Source organism: Pyxicephalus adspersus, chromosome 9 (genome assembly GCF_032062135.1).
Source record: "Pyxicephalus adspersus chromosome 9, UCB_Pads_2.0, whole genome shotgun sequence".
Lineage (NCBI taxonomy): Eukaryota > Metazoa > Chordata > Amphibia > Anura > Pyxicephalidae > Pyxicephalus > Pyxicephalus adspersus.
This window is the reverse complement of record NC_092866.1, coordinates 64,383,720-64,403,270: the sequence shown is the minus strand read 5'-3', so window position 1 is coordinate 64,403,270 and position 19,551 is coordinate 64,383,720. Positions and strand designations below refer to the sequence as shown.

At 40.9% G+C, this 19,551-nt stretch overlaps 1 protein-coding gene across 1 annotated transcript in view; it reads right to left on the bottom strand.

Annotated features, from left to right (window-relative positions):
• SLC17A6 (solute carrier family 17 member 6) overlaps positions 1–19,551 on the bottom strand; it is a 31,588-nt gene that overhangs the window by 8,845 nt on the left and 3,192 nt on the right. The window contains exons 3-9 of the mRNA XM_072422321.1: positions 19,332–19,450; positions 10,345–10,459; positions 7,769–7,856; positions 7,602–7,688; positions 2,294–2,436; positions 2,025–2,174; positions 1,194–1,326 (exon numbers count right to left, since the gene is read on the bottom strand). Coding sequence (XP_072278422.1) covers positions 1,194–1,326; positions 2,025–2,174; positions 2,294–2,436; positions 7,602–7,688; positions 7,769–7,856; positions 10,345–10,459; positions 19,332–19,450 — 835 coding nt within the window. The remainder of the gene's footprint in view (positions 1–1,193; positions 1,327–2,024; positions 2,175–2,293; positions 2,437–7,601; positions 7,689–7,768; positions 7,857–10,344; positions 10,460–19,331; positions 19,451–19,551) is intronic.

Below are 19,551 nucleotides of genomic sequence, written 5' to 3'. Positions count from 1 at the left end.
AAGTTCCTTTACACCAAATTGGTGACAAAGGGTCTTCACCAAACCATGACCACAAGGTTCGAAGAGCACAACAATTATTGGTCATTTCAAACCATGGCCATTAACATGGAGTTGACACCTTATACCTGTAACATCCTCCACTTTTCTAGAGATTTGTGGGAACTATTTGTAAGGTCAGGTACTGATGTTGGATGAGAAGACCTAGCCTACAATAAACATTCCAGTTAAATCCAAAGGCATTCTGTAGAGTTGAGCACAGGGGTCTGTGCAGGACACTTGACTTACTCCACCAAACTGGGGACCCCGTGTTTTTATGGACCTGGATTTGTACACAGGGGCACAGTCATGGGGGAACAGAAAAGGCTCTTCACCAAACCGTGAGAACAACAATGTCTTCATATGGTCTTTTCAATCCGTGACCACAAAGCTCTAAGATTACAACAAATAATGGCCATTCCAAAATATGGCCTGTATTTTGGAGTTGTGCCTTGTACCCAAAACATCCTCCACTCTTCTAGATATTGTGAGAGTTTTCCCCCATTTGTGAGGTCAGGTATTGATGTTGGATGAGAAGGCCTGGCTCACAATGAGCATTCCAGGTAATTCCAACAAAGTACAGTAGGGTTGAGGTCAGGACTCTGTGCAGGACACTCCTTCACACCATGGTCACACCATATCTTTATGGAGATGGCTTTGTACCCCGGGGCACAGTCATTGGAGAACAGAAAAGGGTCTTCACCAAACTGTGACCACAAGGTCCAAAGAGCACAGCAATGGCTTTATATAATGTAGCATTAGCTGGAAATGACCTGAATTTAAAGTTGTGGAAATGGACCTTCATACTTTCGGTAATACAGTGAATACCACAAAACACCATCCTACCTTTACGAACTGAACAAGTCCATATTGAGATCATGTTCTCCATTAACGGATAATAAATCCAATAAATAGTTGAACATGTATGTAAACCCAAAATCTATAATTTTGTATGCCTTCCACAATGCCATCTTTCTGAAGCATCCCACACAGATCAACATTTAACTGAACCAAAAACAAATCAGTGATTACCCAGATTCATCACAACTCAATGAGCAATACAAGATGGCAGTGGATTATTCATCCCCAAATTATGCAATTTGGACAGATGAACCCTTTTAGTGTTTCAGTTCCCTCACATAGGACACATTACTGACCTCCACAGTTCATAATCTTTCGGACCGTCGTCGTTGACAGAATATTTTTGCTTCTCAGAAAGTCGGCAATCTGTCCTCCAATAGGCACAATAATTGTCATAACCAGATGGGGCACAGCAGACAAAATCCCAACCTGATGTAAAACAAAGAATGGGAGAAGAGATAATCATACAGCTTTATTTTCTGCCAATCATTCCACCAACATTCAAGCAGTGCCCAAGAGAGAAGAAGAGAAGAAAAGGGGGGACCAGGAGATGCCCCTGAGAGCCATCATTGTGTATTATTATACTACCAATGAACCATTACCAGGAATAGCAGAAATAGGAGAAGGTATTCAAAGAAACTGACCAACTTTGAGTCAATAATATATAAAGAGAGACTGCACGGGCAGTACGGTGGCTCAGTGGTTAGCACTCCAGCTTTGCAGCGCTAGATCCTAGGTTCCAATCCCAGGACACTATCTGCGTGGAGTTTGCAGGTTCTTCCCGTGTCTGCGTGGGTTTCCTCCCACACCCCCAAAAAAATGTGCAGTTAAGTTAATTGGCTTCTCCCAAATTGACCTTGGACTACATTAATGACATATGACTATAGTAGGGTCATTAGATTGTGAGCTCCTTTGAGGGACAGTTAGTGACATGACTATGGACTTTGTACAGCATACTGCGTAATATGATGGCGCTATATAAATACTGTGTAATAATAATAAGCCGAAATAAAAAGTCTTTTGTTACTAACACAGCCCCCACATTTGTATTTATTCTGCATTTTTAGTTGTTTGCCTGGAATTCAGATATAAAAATGTTGAAAAATGGAAAATTCAGAATTTCTCACCTTGCTAATCTCAAACCCAAACACCTCCTCGAAGTACGCCGGCTGGCTGATGAGCAGCAGGTAAAACGTCCAACTTCTACAGAAATTTGCAACTATGATTGCATAGACAGGCATAGAGGTAAAGAATTTTCTCCAAGGAGTCTTGAATTTCTGAAAAGGAAAACATCAATTGTTGATTACAGTAAACATTACCGAGGAGTGATTGGGGTCGTATGGACGGTTTGATTTGATTACGAGCCCAGTTCCAACCTTCCGGATTAACGACTTACGTCAATTGCACCCATGAGGTTGGCGCTCTCGCCGATGCTTTCTTCTATGTAATTGCGCTCTTCATCTGTGATGGTGGGATGCGTCGCTGGGCTCTCATAGGAAACCAGAATCCAGAAGAGGTACCAGACTATTCCAAAACTCCCTGCAAGGACACAAGTCATAAACATCTCACTACATTATACAATTTAGGAGTGGAATTCCAGCCATTGCATTCCAATATGTTCACTTTCAGGTGCCAAGTGGAGAATTTTAAAAATGGCATCCAAGACCAAAAGACCTTTTTTTATTTTGATAGTTTGGGGAACATGCTTCAATGTCTAATGTCTATGCCGAAAACAAATCAGCCAAGACAGATGATGGAGAAGTTTTCTGTCCTCCGACAGATGGTGAGACCAAACAGAAATATCACTGGGTTGATGGGACAGGTTGTGTGATGACAAACTGATCCGAGGTTTGTCTAGGGCTCCCTACAGGTAGACAGGGCAATGACTGACAATGGCAAGTGGACAAGAATTAGTGTTGATTCAATTTTCTGGTATTCGATGGATCCCAATGGTTGGGTTGAGCCAACCCAAACATTGACAATCATATCATTAAGCTCCTTGACAGGTGTAATGTACAGATAATCAGATCCGGCCAGCAGCCATCGACCACCAATCATCCTCTGTCAGCTGGATTGGTGGAACCAAACTCTACACCTGTCAAGGCACCTAATGCTATGACTGTCAATGTTCATATGCTATATTTTTCAAGTACAGGTAAAGCTTCCAGACAGTGGACAGGTGATAATGATAGGTATAGTTTATGGCTCAGCCAATCCAGCCAGTGGACAGGTGACAATGACAGGTATAGCGTATGGTTCAGCCAATCCAGCCAGTGGACAGGTGCCAATGACAGGTATAGCATATGGCTCAGCCAATCTAGCCAGTAAATGATAACAGGCACAATGTACAATACACCGGATATTGCCTCAGGAACATTGGTTATATTCAGCATTATTCACTTTCAGCCGAATGGATGATGTTGCGTTCAAATTTGACCCAGACCCGAAGCCAAACACCAAACCTAATCAGAACAAGCGCCAGCAAGCTGAGTACAATTTAAAAGAATAGTTTAAAAGTTAAAAAGATAAAAACCAGTTAAATCTAAATCCAGAACATAAGCAGACAAACCTGTCGATCAGCCGTTGGCTGAATGTCCAGCAGTCTAATTAAACTTTCTTGATTAAGGAAGGTCTACAGAGACTGGAGCTGCCGCAATGAGTAATTACCAGCTTATGGTAAAGGCTATAGACTGATTGGTACACAATTACATTCTGTCCTGAGAAGAGGTAAGAGGAAATTTCCCTGACAGATGGCTTCTAAACCATGACATAGGTAGTAACCCTTCATTGCTGTTTACAAAGTGAAATAAACAGTATTGACCGGTACTAGAGTTACAGTTTTGGGATCTGGGGCTTGCAAAGCCACCCTGCAGACAACGGAAGCTTTCCAAAGAGTACTAACGTTTGCATGGAAGTGTCCAGGAAAGAACCTTGCTTGCTTAATGAGACCGTTGACCTTTGGCACAATTTTTCAGTTCCCACAATTTGACATTTTATTGTCCAATGTATGACCCCACTCCTTCTAAAACTAACACTGCCTTAATGCAATAGACTTCCTTTAGTTATCACCTGATCAAGAACAGAAATTATGATGGGATTCAGTGGGCCAAGGACTCACCTGAAAGTCTATACGGGATATATGGAATCTATTGATCCTGATTTAGTAGACATATGGGAAGAGTTTTCTAGCTGCCACCAATATAATACCACCATACCCCAAAAAGACCTAGTTAGGGGTACCCCGTAAAGAACTATTTCTCTGCTAATAGTAGAATATATCATTTTAATAAAATTCCTAGTCTTACTTTTGTGATCCTATCCCTCACACATGGTGATCAGATTGATTTTATCTTAGACATTTACTACTATTACCATACATAAAGTCCAAGCAATGGTCCATTGCCCCATGTCTGGAGTCTTGTGCCTTGGTCTCCATCTACTCCATAGAATGGCCATTTCTATTTGCCTGTCCTAAACATTTTGGACCCAGTTTGACCCAATGGATACAGATTATATATGAAGCCCCACGAGTTAACATTCTAATAAATAACCCCTCATCCTTTTTTTAAATTCACAGGAACACAAGATGAATGTTTCTTGTCTCCATTATTGGCTTGTCCATAGAGCTAATATTTTTCAGCAGAAGGAGAACTACAGAATCTTTCACTCACAATATAGGTTTATATATCAATGGCTTAATACTTTTTTTAACATGAGCCCCTCATTGCCCGACTATTTAAACAAATTAATTTTTGAGGAATATTGGCAATTCAAAATCAATTGGTAAAAATTGGATGTTGCGCCTCTAACCACTTGACCTCACCTACCTCCTAAAGTCAATAAAATCTCCAATGGAAATCTTTATCTATGGACTGTAAAACCATTGCCATACAATAAGAGAAACCCTATACCCCAGTGAATAAGTTTATTTGTTTATATTTCTCATTGAGTTGAGTTGTGCAGTATTTATGATCACATTTCAGTTCTTTGTATTTTGTTCCTTTGTTTGATGACAATTGATGGAGTTTAATAAAAGTCGGGAGATCTAGGCCAACTTTTAGTGAAATGTTTTGAGATCAATGGGAAGGGCAAGAGAGTTTTTTTAAGGGTGCACTGAACTTAAAATGCCCCCGGAGTCTTCCAACTTTAGATAATTAGGCGTTTATCTGACATTTGTTTGTTTGCGGCATCATCTCAGCATATAAAGGAATGGGGAGTTTCTTTTACAATGTCAAAAACGTGCAGGGAGGATAATCTGCTCCTAGAAGACCTCAAGCTCCCCCTCATGCTTGCTACATAGAAAAGGTAATTTTCATTTTTACAGCCACCTAATGCAGATCCCCTGGGGAGGGGTAGACACCCTGCCCTTTTCCATCAGGACAAGGGTAATACCCTGACATAAAAGCATAATTCTTGCCCTTTGCAAAGACAACTGGGGGTTCAGCGGAAGATCTGCCAATTTGCCAGCCTCCGAAGCATGTTCCAAGATTTCACGGAACACGGTACAAACCGTCTCAATGCGAAAGTGTTTTAATTGGTTTCCGGAAGATGCGTTGACGTTTTTATTCCAGGAACAACTTTAATTAGACTGCTTTGACCCAAAGAGGAAACGTTTGCAGCAAAGGCTGTGTTATCAGGAAGATGTTCTGATTGGAGTCATTATTCTCCTTTGTTATTGCTTGCATGGCCTGGAATGTGATGTGAAATTTTGCAATTATTATGAAGTTTGTGGGACCAAAGAGAAAAGTTTGCATAGAATGCAGGACAACAGAAAGCTGGGAACAAATGGTCTGAGATATAAAAGTTATCAAAAAAAGATTTTATACTATTTTTTTATTTTTCCTTAGGGAAAAGGCAAACAAATCTATTTTTTGAGTTTGTCTTTTGCATTTCTTGCACATTTACAGCAACTGCATTGGTCGGTTTTAAACTATTTGCTTCCATAGAAGGAAGAAAGTCTCCAAGGTGAGCCACAGAAGTACATCTAAGCATGGAAGACTACAGAACCTACAAAATTAAGAATTACATAAAAATGAATATTGGTTTAAGTTGGTCATTATACATTGTCAGGGAGCACAACAAAAAACCCAGGCAGTACTCAATATTCTTTTAAAACGTGTTTTTATTATCGAAGGTTCAAGTTAGCTCAAGGCTTGTGTAATTGTAATATATGATATGCAGTGCAATTATTTTAAATGGAGAAAAGGAAGGAGTTGCAACCAAGGTCGTGTGACCAGATGTTTCGGTCAAGGTTGCAGTGGACTAGCCTGAATAATAGGAATATTCCTGATTTTAGTAAATAGAAATTTTTCTCAATGCAGTGATCCTATCCCTCATACGTGGTGATCAGACTGGCTTTATGCTGGAGAAATCATTTACTATTACCAATCCAAGCAATGGTTCATTGGTCCATGTCTGGAGTCCCGTGCCTTGGTCCTCATCTACTCTATAGAATGGCCATTTCTAAATTTTAGTAAATATTTTCTGAAATAGTTTATTGGGAATACGCATTGGGCCATCTTCACCAATATAATACACCTAAAACCTGGCAAACAGAAATCTCACCCCTGAAGATCCCAAGAATGAGAATTGCCCACGGGAGCCCCTGGTGCAGCCTTGGACAAAAGTGGAAGCAAAACACTGATGTGAGCCCATTGCTTGAAGCTAATGGCTCGGGTGTGATGGTCTAATTAAGTTCCACAGTCCAGTATGTCCTGTTTGAGAAACTTGTTGGCCTGCAATGTTGGACCCATTATTTGTCTGCCTGGAGAGAGGAGCTCATTTATTCCAATGGAGCCCTTGATGTCTTGTCAAGGAACAAGGTACAGCAATATTTGTGGCATAATCTGATCCCTACCTAGTACGTCCCAAAGTCCCAAACCTCCCACCAAACCGGGAGAACTCTGATTGTGCAGGCACAAATCACTCCAGCTGGTGCAACATAGACATGAAAGTCCTTTCCCCGCATGTCTCAGCTTTGTTATGGATTTGTAGGATCTTCAGAACATCGAGTGATCCATCTGCAAATATTTTGCATTCCTCATCACCAATATGCGGTGTATGACACGGGTAACTAAGCGATAGATATCAGTTGTTTTATTATCTAAGCAGGCGATGAAGGACACAAGCTGAGATGAATCATACAAATATAACATTTTGTTCTGCTCGGTTTAACACATTGCAAACCAACACATAAAGTACCAAGTTCTTTCTGTAAAGAATAGAATTATCTTTATTTCCTGTCCCAGAGACATAGAAGGAAATGACAGAAACCCTTACTAAAGCAAAAAGATTCACAGTCTGTGAAACTAGATTTTGAATAAATCTTTTCATACTCAGAGGTCATTACCCTTAAGATCTCCATGCCAAATTTAACATCCTTAGTATTAATTTTCATATAATAAAATTTCATAAATACTTGTATAAAATCCATATAAATATTGTTATTTTATGTTTAACATTTTGAATTTCTTCATGTTTTAATACTATGATTGTATAATTGTGTCATACAGTTACAGTACCAAACAAAAGCACTCCACCATCTACCTATTGCAAATGAATGCTACCGGTATTAGCTTATATGTGATCGGGAGGTCATAGTTGATAAATTGACCAGGATCAGGAACTATTCTATACATGGAGAAACCAGCAGCAGGACAACTCATTACAAGAGTTTATCTATAATGATTGAAACCTTATCTTACCATAGACGTAGAATACAGAAGACCATCCAGTGTATTGCACTAAGATCCCGGCTAAAGGCATGGCGATCACAGCTCCGGCGTAGGACCCTAAGAGAATGGAAACTCATCAGTGGTGAAGCTTCAGGACTGGTAGGGCAACAAATGGGGGCAAAAGAGTAAATCTTTACCGCAGAAGGAGGTGGTGGCCAACCGACTCCTTTCTAACGGTGGAGCCCACTTGCTCCATATTCCGTGGCATGCTGGGTAGGTGACACCCTAAAATGATGAAGAAATCCCAATAGAACATTTCATTGTAATTTAGAACATGACGAGCCGCCAACTGAGACCATGAAAATGTAATTTTAATCAAAATCCTGTTCAAAGATAACAGAGCATATAAAGTACAGATATCCATGCCCCTTTAAAAAAAATGTAAATGGCGCCCCCTATCCGGAAAGTGACATCAAGGGTATATACTTACCATTGCCCCTGGTACCTCAGCTCTGATCCTCCATGTGGCACAATACTTGGTCCGGTTTATTTTCACCTTGTAAGTAGAGCTAGGTCCTATTGATGTCTATGGGGCATTATCGGATTGGAATGAGTATATCACAAGTAGACCTGGGGCCCCACCTGTTGGTGAGGTATTTGGAGGATCAGTACATAGTGATGTACAGTATATAATCCTAATGGCACATCTGTAGGATGAAGATCTTTCCCTGACCCCATATCCACCAATGGGCATTACATGTGAATACACAATATCAGAACATTGCTTTCTACGGGCTTTTCTACACAGCATTGGAGACTTTTTTACTGAAGGGAACTATACATAAAGGGAATGTCTCAAGAGAGAGCCTCCAAAATTCCCCTATGATAGTGAATCTTGGGCCATTCTGACAAAGCTTTGGCTTCCTGCCCTTCTTTTTCTTATACATCTTCCAATTGGTCAGTAAGGTTCCCCCATGTAGTAATGGGACAATAGGTAAATGGAGGGAGGGCGTCTGAGCAGGAAGCTTGCCTATTACTCAGAGCCTCTTCAAAAAGTTTGTAGAGTGAATCACAGATCTCCGGACAATATCTTAACTCCTCATGTCATCTGTGTTCTATCTTGTGCACCTCTTTGGACCGGCACTAATAGAGTTTTGGCTGGACCTCAACGTTCATGCCAACATTTTACCTCCATTGGGATCCGTCCAGTGGGTTGGCTGCAGAAACCTAGGACTGTCCTCTAATGGACCCAGCAGAACTATTCTCACTTGAAGGATTTATTATCCTCCTATTATTACCTCTTGGGAGTCAAGAACAAGTATGTAGTAAAGCCTCCGACTAATCAATCAATGGGACGCACTAGATATGGAGCTTGTCTGTAGCATTCTACTCTGGTTACACCAATGGAGGGAAATGAGAGAAGCAATTCAGTAAAACTACTCTTGTGACTATGTTGGACCCGATGACTTTTGAAAAAGGTTAATATATATTAATGAGAAAAATATATATTCTGAGATCAGGGCATAATAAAAACCCATCTGGTCCTGAAAGGATTTAAATCAAAAAACGGGTGTAAAACAGCACACAACATTCACACCGTGTCATTATTTACCAAAAATGTTGTCTAAATGGAGAAGCCATGCCTGAAAAACTAATTACACCCCATGGATCGATAACTTGTAGAAGCTCCTTTATCAGAAATGACTTGAAGTCTTCCTATTCTGGAGGTATTTATTCCTCTATCAAATCTATACAGAGGAACTTTGGGCGACTCTTCTTTACAACATTGCTCCAGATTGAGTTTTCCACCATTTGATTACACATCGCTCTAATTGGGTTCCACCACAGCATTTCCATCACGTTGAGGTTTGGACTTTGAATTGGCCACTGCAGCACCCTTGATTCTCTTCTTTTTCAGGTATTCTTTGATTTGCTGGTGGGTGGGATCATTGCCCTCTTTCATGACCTAGTTTTGGCCAAACTTTAGCTATTACACAGTTGGCCTTACATTTGATTCTAGAATGCCTTGGTATACAGAGAAGTTCATGGTTGACTCAATGACAGCAACATGCCCATTTCCTGTGACTGTAAAACTCAAATCATCTCCCATTCATCACTGTGCTTCACAGTTGGTATGAGATGTTTGTGTTGGTATGCTCCTTTTGATTTTCACCAGATGTGGCGCTGTGGCCAAACATCTCCACTTCTCATTGTTCCAGAAATCCTGTGCTTTGTTCAGATGCAACTTTACAAACCTCATCCGTGCCGCCATGTCCTTTTTAGAGAGAAGCAGCTTTCTCTTGGCAACCTTTCCTAACAAAACACATTCGTTCAATCTTATCCTAATTGTTCTGTCATAAATTTTAACACGCGCCATGCTGACTGAGGTGTGGAGAGTCTGGGATGCAGCTGTTTGTTTTCTGTCTCTCTTTCTCTCTTTTAATACATCTTGATACACAAACTCCTAGAACTAGAGAGGGTGTACTTTCTTTTTCTCATGATCACAGATTTCCAATTCCCTCAGCTCATCAACAATTGGAGAGCTGATGGCCGTGTAAGATCTGAGCCCTGATTGGAAACCAGCCACAGACATGTGGGAATCTACTACTAGATATTCCCCGCCCCCGAGGTTCCATGAGCAGCTATGGAAGAATTTCCCCTATATGACGGATTTGGATCAGGACTCGGATCTTCAGCAGCTAATTTTTCTAGAAATAATGTTCACATGTAAGCAGAATTATTATTGGATAAATAAATAAAATAAACTCCGTACCTCTACAAGCCCTTGTAGGATTCTCACAAAGATCACACACCCATAATGCACTCTGGCTGCTGATGGGATTAACATGTTCAAAGTGGAGGTCAGAAATATGGCGGCACCAAAGACCCTGCGAGAACAAAACGTCATACAGAAAGCTCATGGAGGGAATACACAGGAAATACATCTCACATTTTATAATAACGACGGACATTGGTAATAGTTGGGGTCTGCGGAGGAGATGGGGGTGGTAAATGATCGCTATCTGTGTCAGTGGTGGGTAAATATCCATAAATACCCCTGTGTCACCTGACTAGAGGTGTATGAAAATGGGTTTTAATATTTGCAAAGTTTAGACCCGGTTTATTTCTTCATTTCATTTCATGAGGTCTATTTCTGTTTTATGTTGTACTAAACATTCTCTGAGCCACAGAGCTTACAATTAGAGACAGGAAGAGGGTTCAACTGAAGCCACAGAAATAAATATTAAGTTAGAATGATATTGTACAATGTCTGTTATCCAATCACAGCGCTGTGCAGGGGTCTACATATAACTGCTCAGCCAATCAGTAATAGTCTCCAGCCCCACCCTTCCCTCTTCATCTGTTCATACATACAGAATAAGAGCAGATACTGAGAATTACAGCCAGGGTACAGGACAAAGGAAGTGGTACTGTGCAGAGTCCATATATACAGAATAGGAACAGATACCGAGAATTACACCCGGGGTACAGGACAAGAGAAGTAGTACTGTGCAGAGTCCATACATCCAGGACCGGCTCAGATTCTATACCATAGATTAGTTGGGTTTCACATATTGCCAGTAATTAGATCATTCATCTAACACCTGTGATCTGCGGGCCCCGGGGACGGCCTGGCTGAGTGACTACAGGTGATGTCAGTGCAGGTAAATACACGAGTACAGGGACGGGATAAATATAGCAATATGTCATTTACCTCAATAACCTCAGCTCAGCTTTTCTATCTGAGCCAGCCATCTGTGCATGGGATCAAATCTGTTGCAACTGAAGAGCAACCAAACACGCAGCAGTTTACTGGTTAGGTTAATGATGCAATACAATAACTGCAGTAGAAGTCTAAGTGAATCCTGACATTCACATCATCCATCACATAAAACATATTGGGGTGCACTGCTAGCAGTGGCACCGTTAGAGAAAGGCGATCCCGCCATGGAAGATAGGACTCCTTCACTGCATCATGCATTGCTATACATTTGGAGGACAGACAGGTCCTCTTTGTTAACACACCAATCACATCCAGCGTGGCTACACATGTGTGGCTTAGTTTGCAGACTATTTAGCTGAGGGCCCGTGAACATATATACTATGGCTTTGAATAAGTGGATATATCAATGTTCTAGGAGCTGGTCACATGACTCTGGAAGTACCCTCTTTCCTGTTGACAGTAACATAGCGCCCCCCTATGACAATATGCTGTAGGACATCTTTGGGCAAAGCTGGATTTGGTCATCAATTCTGTTTCTGGATATTTGTACTTGCATTTGTTATCCTACTCCCAAAAATCCCCCTGAAGAAGTGGTTGTATCTGCAAAAATGTGTAATAAAATGTTTGATAGTATTTTATTTTATATAATGTGTGATGCCTGAGGCCTTTTGTTTGGGCCTTCTGCTTTTATCACTTTACATGGAATGTTTATTATTGTTATTGTACACTAAATATAAATATTGTTTTTTAACTGATTTACTTTTACGTATTTATGTATGCTAATTACCCTGAGGAAGCCTATTTTGGCCGAAACGCGTCAGTTAAACCGGTCACACGTATGCAAATTACCCAAAGGAAGTCTATTTTAGGGGAAAGGCCTCGAGTTATACAAGTCGAACATATGCATATTACCCCAAGAAAGCCTATTTTGGGTGAAACGCATCCGGTCAACCAGTCACATGTATGCAAACTACCCTGAGGAAGCCTACTTTGGGTGAAACGCGTCGGGTAAACAGACCACAAATATGCGAATTACCCCCAGGAAGCCAATTTTGGGTGAAACACATCCGGTAAACTAGTCACACATATGCAAATTATGCTTAGGAAGGCCACTTAAGGGGAAAGGGATCGAGTAAACCGGTCACACGTATGCAAATTACCCTGAGGAAGCTTATTTTGGGCGAAACACGTTGGTTAAACCGGTTACAAATTACCGTCTTAATTATGATAATGCTGGACTTTATGGGCAAACATTGGGCCCCAAGAACTACAAGTGGTACAAATTGTCTAGAGCTAGATATTGGCCTTGCTTACGTGAATGATTTAATTATGTTTTTCGATGTTTTCATTATTACACTAAAAGTAAACGTTCATATTTCTCTGTGCCAATAAAAACTTTCCTTGTCTGCTTTCGTCTGTACTAAAAGATTCTGATATTGGGTAGGAATTTCTGATAAAAAGGGAGAACTCCCTAATATTACAGTAAGGGCCCCAGATATGAAGGAAGAACTCTGATTGGAAGGCCACTCTAACGGGAATAAGGGGGTGTAAAGGGCTCCTAATAGGGGGGAACTCTGTTGTAGGGACTTCACCTAATATAAAGGGGAACTCTGTATGTCCTAAACAGCAGGGGCCTTGCCATAAAAGGGCCCATTGATCTGTAACTAGAAGACCATTACAGTAATGCAGAGTTGCCATGAAAGGGGGGCTGAGGTCCAAATTCCACATCGGGGCCCACAGGTCTTTACCCACATCACAAATGTATGCAGGATGGTTGGAGAAGCCCCTGGCAGCCTAAGCAGACGATGGAGCCACAAAACACCTTGAGACATTTATTGTAACATTTCTACCCAAATACTAAATGGGGGCTGCCAAGCTAAAGATATTTTTATTAGATTTGATAAAAAAAAAACTGGGACCCTCCGCAGCAAAGTGCTAATCACATTATTCCTTTCCATAGATTGTGCACCCATAAATTGGGTATGACCTCCATAAAGGTAATGGGGCAATATATATACAGATATAACGCAGAAACAACCGTTATAGAAACCTTTCATTCCAAAATGCCAAAAATAGAATTAGAATTTGGAATTGGCTGGAGAGGCCCAACGTGAAGACATTTGCTCCAAATCTAATGTCGGTTTTATTTGGGGAACAACTCTAAACCCCATTGCACATCATCCAAGCAGTAAGCCACCCCTGCTTATGTAATGAGGAAATCGCATGCTCGTGTCCATACAATGTGATAAAAAATTATTATTTCCCTTATCTGAAATCATTTCATGCAGAGGTTGCGCAGGGACCGGATTAGCTTGGACAAACTTTGTTTTTTGTGCTCTGAGCGCTGAGCTGCGTTCATAAAATAATTGCAGCAATTTAAATGAAGACGATATCAGGCTGAAAGTCAGCGCAGAATGAACATTTTTTTTTTTTTTGATCAATGAATGTTTTTTCGTGCCGCATTAAAATGCTAAAAAAGCTCTTTTAACCTTCCGATCTGATTAAAAAAAAAAAAGATTAAAGGGAAAAAAAATTGTGCTTCATTCCTGGCCGGCTGACATCTGAGGCTCGGTTATATTGAGCGAATTCCCCGGCGGTTCATGAAATGGGGAAATGTCTATATTACTGGGGGAGACAATGGCAGCAGCGGGCAGCATATGGTATGTCGCATCCATTGAGTAGGGATTAGGCTTGGCGTGTGGCACGATGGGGTGGGAGGGGGGAGGGGAAGGGGGGCTTTTAGTGCTTTTTAAAGACCCTGAAATAAAAGCTCTGTGTGTTCCTGGTCAGTTCAGCTTTTCAAGGAAACCTTTCCACCCAGAATGCCTATTGATCGGCCTCTTCATCAGCCCTCTGTTAGGACTATTTAATGCTGCTTTGTATTACATTCATGGCGAGGACTCACAACAAACTTCATTAACCTGGAAAGGAGTGAAAAGCACTTGGGATTCACTAACACAAAGCAAAGAATAGGGATAATGTACGTTGGGGCTAGATCGGCCCGCAAAGGACTATTACAAGGGACAATAGGGACTCCAATGAGACTATTAAAGGGCCAGCAATCTCTGGTGGGCCCCTGGCTACTTCTTGGGGACCGGTCTGGCATTTGAAGGACTCCCACCTAACTCTTAGTGGGTTCCCATCCAACTTTTCAGGTTCACCCAAATTAGGATATAGTGAGCCCTATGCTATGGCCTCTGCAGTTGTGCAGAACTCAAGGGCAGGGATCTCACTTTCCAAGATAAAACCTGAGCAATCCAGCAAACATGGAATGGATCTGGTCCAGGATTGCCAACATTTCCCAAACAATTGCATTTTTTTTTTATAGAAATCTATTTCAGGTTTATTGGTTCCCCCATGAGAGTGTATCTTCATCAGCCATGTGAGCTTTAATAAATCAGGCCCATTGTGTAGTGTCTGCAGCAACCCCCTGTCACAAATACCCGCAGGACTGTGCCATCTTCTGTGTCACGCACTTTGCACTCCTCTCCAGCCAGCAGTGCTGTTTGCTTCCTGGTCTGTACCATGTGACTACCTGAGAGTTGCCCCTTTACCCCAGAGAACCCGGATATTACACACATGCTCCATCTACTGGTGGAAGTGTGAATACCACCTGACCTGCCCAGCACTCCCTCTGGTGGTGGGGTCTGTCACCTGCTAGTCATGGTTTTACCTTGTCATATGACTTATATAAGGAACTGACCGGCAACAGGATGTTGTCTGAACAAGGAGTTCCCCCGGCTCTGTTTCCAGCTCCCAGCTTTCCTGACCCTTATCCTTTGGTATACCCCAGCTACCTCTGACCTGACTAAGAAGTAGGGGGTGTTGAAGCAGCACAAAAAGCCACAGGCAGTAATGGATTCCGAAGAGTGATGTCCCCCACTGGCTATGTCATGAGGTCAATGTGATGCACTACAAGCAGAATTCAGCTAACACCTTGCAGGGTCACTGGGACTTTGCTTCCTGAATTTCATGTATCTCCAATGTCCTGTTTATGTTCAGCATCCCTAAATCAAATTTTAAGGTGGATTTGGATTGTGACCCTTGAAACTTTTTAACACCAGCATTCCGCGTGGGCGGGAAAGGGAGGAGCCTGCAGTGGGTGTGTATCAGAACCCCTCTCCTGCACCACAAACAGGTGTTCCCAGATCAGCAGATGATGGAGAAATCCAAAAATGAATGTCAAGTATTCATTTTCAGTGTTCCTGGATCTTTATGAGACTCATATATCTATCAGATGTCGATGGATTATTTTATGACTTCCAGAAATTTAGTCATTTTATTACCCCACCCTCCCTCCCTAGGTCTAAATACCTTACAGAGAGGACGACTTTCTGTAAGATTTTCTGTAGCTGGAAGACTTCTCCCCCACCCTCCCCTTGACCAAGATCAGCTGATCCGTCCCCCGGCACATCGCCAATGAATATTCTGCTGCATGGGGGCTTATACATGGTAGCAGGTGTGTGCATGGTGCATCTGTGCTCCGTGTAATTTAATTTATTACTGCTGCTTAATTCCATGTCACAGTGGTTGTAATATTGGCAAGGGCCGGGTTGTAAAATGGAAATTGTCAGCTGCATCAATCTTCTGAAAGGAAAATAAAGGTTATATAGGGAAAGGAGTGACATGGGATGTCATCTGATGGCTTCATTACAACGAGGCTGACCAAAGATGGAGCAACATCAGGGAGAAGAGGAGGCATTGAGCTATCATCAGAATTTATCAGTTTATATGTGGACCTTGCATGGCCCAAGCACCCCCAAACACCCCAAGAGACAGCTCTGGGTCAACCAGTGCTCAAGGGTAAAGGAGTCACTTGTTCCATATGGCAACAAAATTCAATATTAGCCAGGAATCCGGGTCCAGCTCATTTTTGGTTCAGCTTTGCTACAGATATTTAATTTACTGGGTGGTGGGGTCTACCTGCGTGCTCCTAAATCTGATTTTGCGTTATCTCGGATATGAAGTTCAAATGTTGGTGGTTCTGATTTAAATTTGGCAAACAATACAGTTCTCGTGCGTGGATTTCAGCTGCATGTTCTGAACCCTTCTAATCTTGTAACCTAAACACAGAGAAGGTTCACCTAACCTGCAACGGCAAGGAGAATGCAAATGTGTGAATGTAGCCAGTGAACCAGCACCTACCTCCAACCTGAACCCCTGCAATAATATAATTAGCATATCATTGGATTCAGCTCTCAGTGCTGCACCATAACCATTCACTTCCTAACCAAGCTTCCTCATTTCCTAAGTCTCAGCATAAATAAATATGGGTTCAATAGTAAATGATTTATCTACCAAATATTGGCAAATCCAATGATTGGATGCACAATAGAGACCTCTAACGCCAATGTTGCACATTCATCCAATACATTCGTTGATATTAGTTGGGTAGTATCACATGGGTAGAGCCAGACAAGTGCATAAAAAACTTAATTTTATATCCAGGATAACTCAGACTTCATATCTGAGATAACCCAAAATCAGATTTAGGGGCACACAGATAGAGATGAATGGTCACTGCTATTGAGATGACCAGTATTGGGAAAGACTTCACCCAGTATTTGGTTGTTAGTAACTTTGCTAGGGGGTAATTCATGGAAGTACTTAACTATACGCAACATTTTTCCACATACATGTCATTGATGTCCTTGCCAAGCATAGCAGCCAAGCAGGAGGTTTAGTATTCCTTGAAAACCAACCAGCCATTGGCTGACCAGTGTGGACCAAAAGGTTCTGACAAACAATTTTGCTATACCCTCCCTCCAAATGTTGTCTCTTGAAGCTCTATGGAGTCTCATCACTCCTTACTATCATCTACTATTCTCAGAACATCGCTGGACTGGCAGAACCACCCCAAGCCGTAAGGTGTTTTGGTCAAAAAATGGAGAACCTACATAGGGTAAGATCTCACCAAATAAAAGCAAGTAGGTGAATAATCCCAATGGGCTCCATTTTTTGGGAAAATATTTCGTTAAACTGGTCTTAGGCTACAAATATTGGGGATGCCATTGTCAATGTATTTGGAAAGGCAAGTTCCTGTTTAAAATATGGCAGCACCCATTATTCCAACTTGACCAGTTTACTTCAAGGTGAAACAAATACATGTTTAAAGATAATGTAATGATGTAAATAGCCTCTTGCATAACCCATGGGGTTTGATTTATAAAGCTTCTCCATGACTGGAGAATATAGAAAATCATGGGAAACCCTGGGTTATCCAGCCAACCTGGAATGGATCTAGTCCAGGATAACAACTAATAGCATCAGATTTTAAGAATTCCATTCCAGATTTTAAGAATTCCAAAGCTAGTTTTGCTGGTTCTTCCATGATAGTCTATCTTCTTGAGTCTTTTTAGAGCTATAAAGAATCAGGCCCATGGAGCTGACCTTACCCAGTGTATACTACCATCAAATACCCCCCTGGCTTAAAGTACCCCATGGCACACCTCAAAAAACTGAAGGTCGTTTAAAGGACATTAGCTAATTCTGTTACATTTGCTTGAGATCTGGTAACCATCTGCCAACAGCTAAAATATTTTATCAGCTCCATTCAAATATCGTCTCATTAGTGCATTCAGCGCAAACAAGCGACGCAGCATTCCGAGGTGGCAATCTGCAGCCCACAGACCAAACATGTCTGGAATAAAATGCGTCTGGTGCATAGCCAAGCCTAGCGAGCATCTGCGTAAGATTGGGGTTGATGGTTCATTCTCGCACATGATCTATAATTCTGGTCGCATTTTATTAAATAATTGTCTATGGAGATGAAGGAGCATTCATTATGATTATTATTGTGTAGGTTGAGGAGCACGAAAAACAAAAGAACATAAACTAAAAGCATTAATAAAGTATCTATTACACAGGAAATTATTAATATTGGAAATTGTGGCCAAACGTGTGGTCAAAGCACCATAAAAATGGGCAACAGCTGGGGCGTCACCTTTGTAATCCATAAAATATCTAAAAACAGCATAAAAGGAAAGCAAAAGAAACCAAAAAATACATATTATTTATAATATATATCATCACTTTTTTCGGGGATTGATGAGTTGTATGTTAATTCAGCGATGATCCCACTCGGGGATATATTCATCAAAATCATGTCTCTGTACCCTTACAGGTACAAAAAATTCATAACATTGTATTGTTCTATTGTTATTGTGAAAATAAAATTCTTTGGTACTGGACGAGTTTGTCATCGACGAACAGAACCACAATGCTATTTAATTGAAAACTTCCGAGAAGAGGTCACAGTGAGTCACCAATTAAGGCCAAATATCACCAGGACATCGGCTGGTTCCGTCATGGTGATTCACTAACCCGTCAGCAAAACTCATTAAGCAATGTTCTCTCCCTTGCTTCTTTTTTTTATATCACATTTATGAATTATTTATGGTATGCAAATCAGACTACAACCAGATATTAGTTAACCCCCTCAGCAATATTCATGGAGCTCTGTGCAGTAATTAAATAGCAGGAATGATATATTGCTTTGCCTTGATACCCTTGTTTGTAGAGATCTTTTCTATATTATCTGCCAGATCTGATTGACAGTTCCTGTTGTACAAAGTGTCAGCCCTTACAAATCCCTTCCTTTTTCTTGATTCCAGTGAATAGGAAGCCGGTGTTATTACAAAGGGATCAGGGGCAGGATGCATCGTCAATCCTCAGTAGATCTAATTAACAGGTGGAATCACACCCCTGGTACTTGACATATTGCCAAACGTCATAGAAACCCGAGGTCGACTCTGCACCATCTGTGGCATTTTCTAATTTGTGCTCATTGTACCAGGGGAAGCAATTTTATTGGAAAGGAAAATATTTTTTTTTAAACTAGACAGATGAAAAAAAAAAATCATAACAATCTAAAATATATAAAACATACAAAATTTGAAATAAAAAATATTTTGTACTTCCTTTTATTTACTGAACAATAGAAATATATCAAAAGGCATCAATGTAAATGGTAGAAATAAAGAAACATAGCCAAGTCTGAATGAATTATTTATAATAGCTGTCTGAGTCGCTCGTACCTGTTAGCAGCTAATCTTGAAGCGATATATCCTCCCGGGATTTGCGTTACTATGTAACCCCAAAAGAACGAGCCGTGAATCATTCCAACAATCTCAGGATCCCAATTAAATTTGGCTTTCTGGGCAATGTAAAAAGAAATGGAATTAGTAAAATAATTTGGGAAAAGCCTTTGAAAATCACTAAATTATAATGCAAGTTACAAACATTTTTTTTATTTTT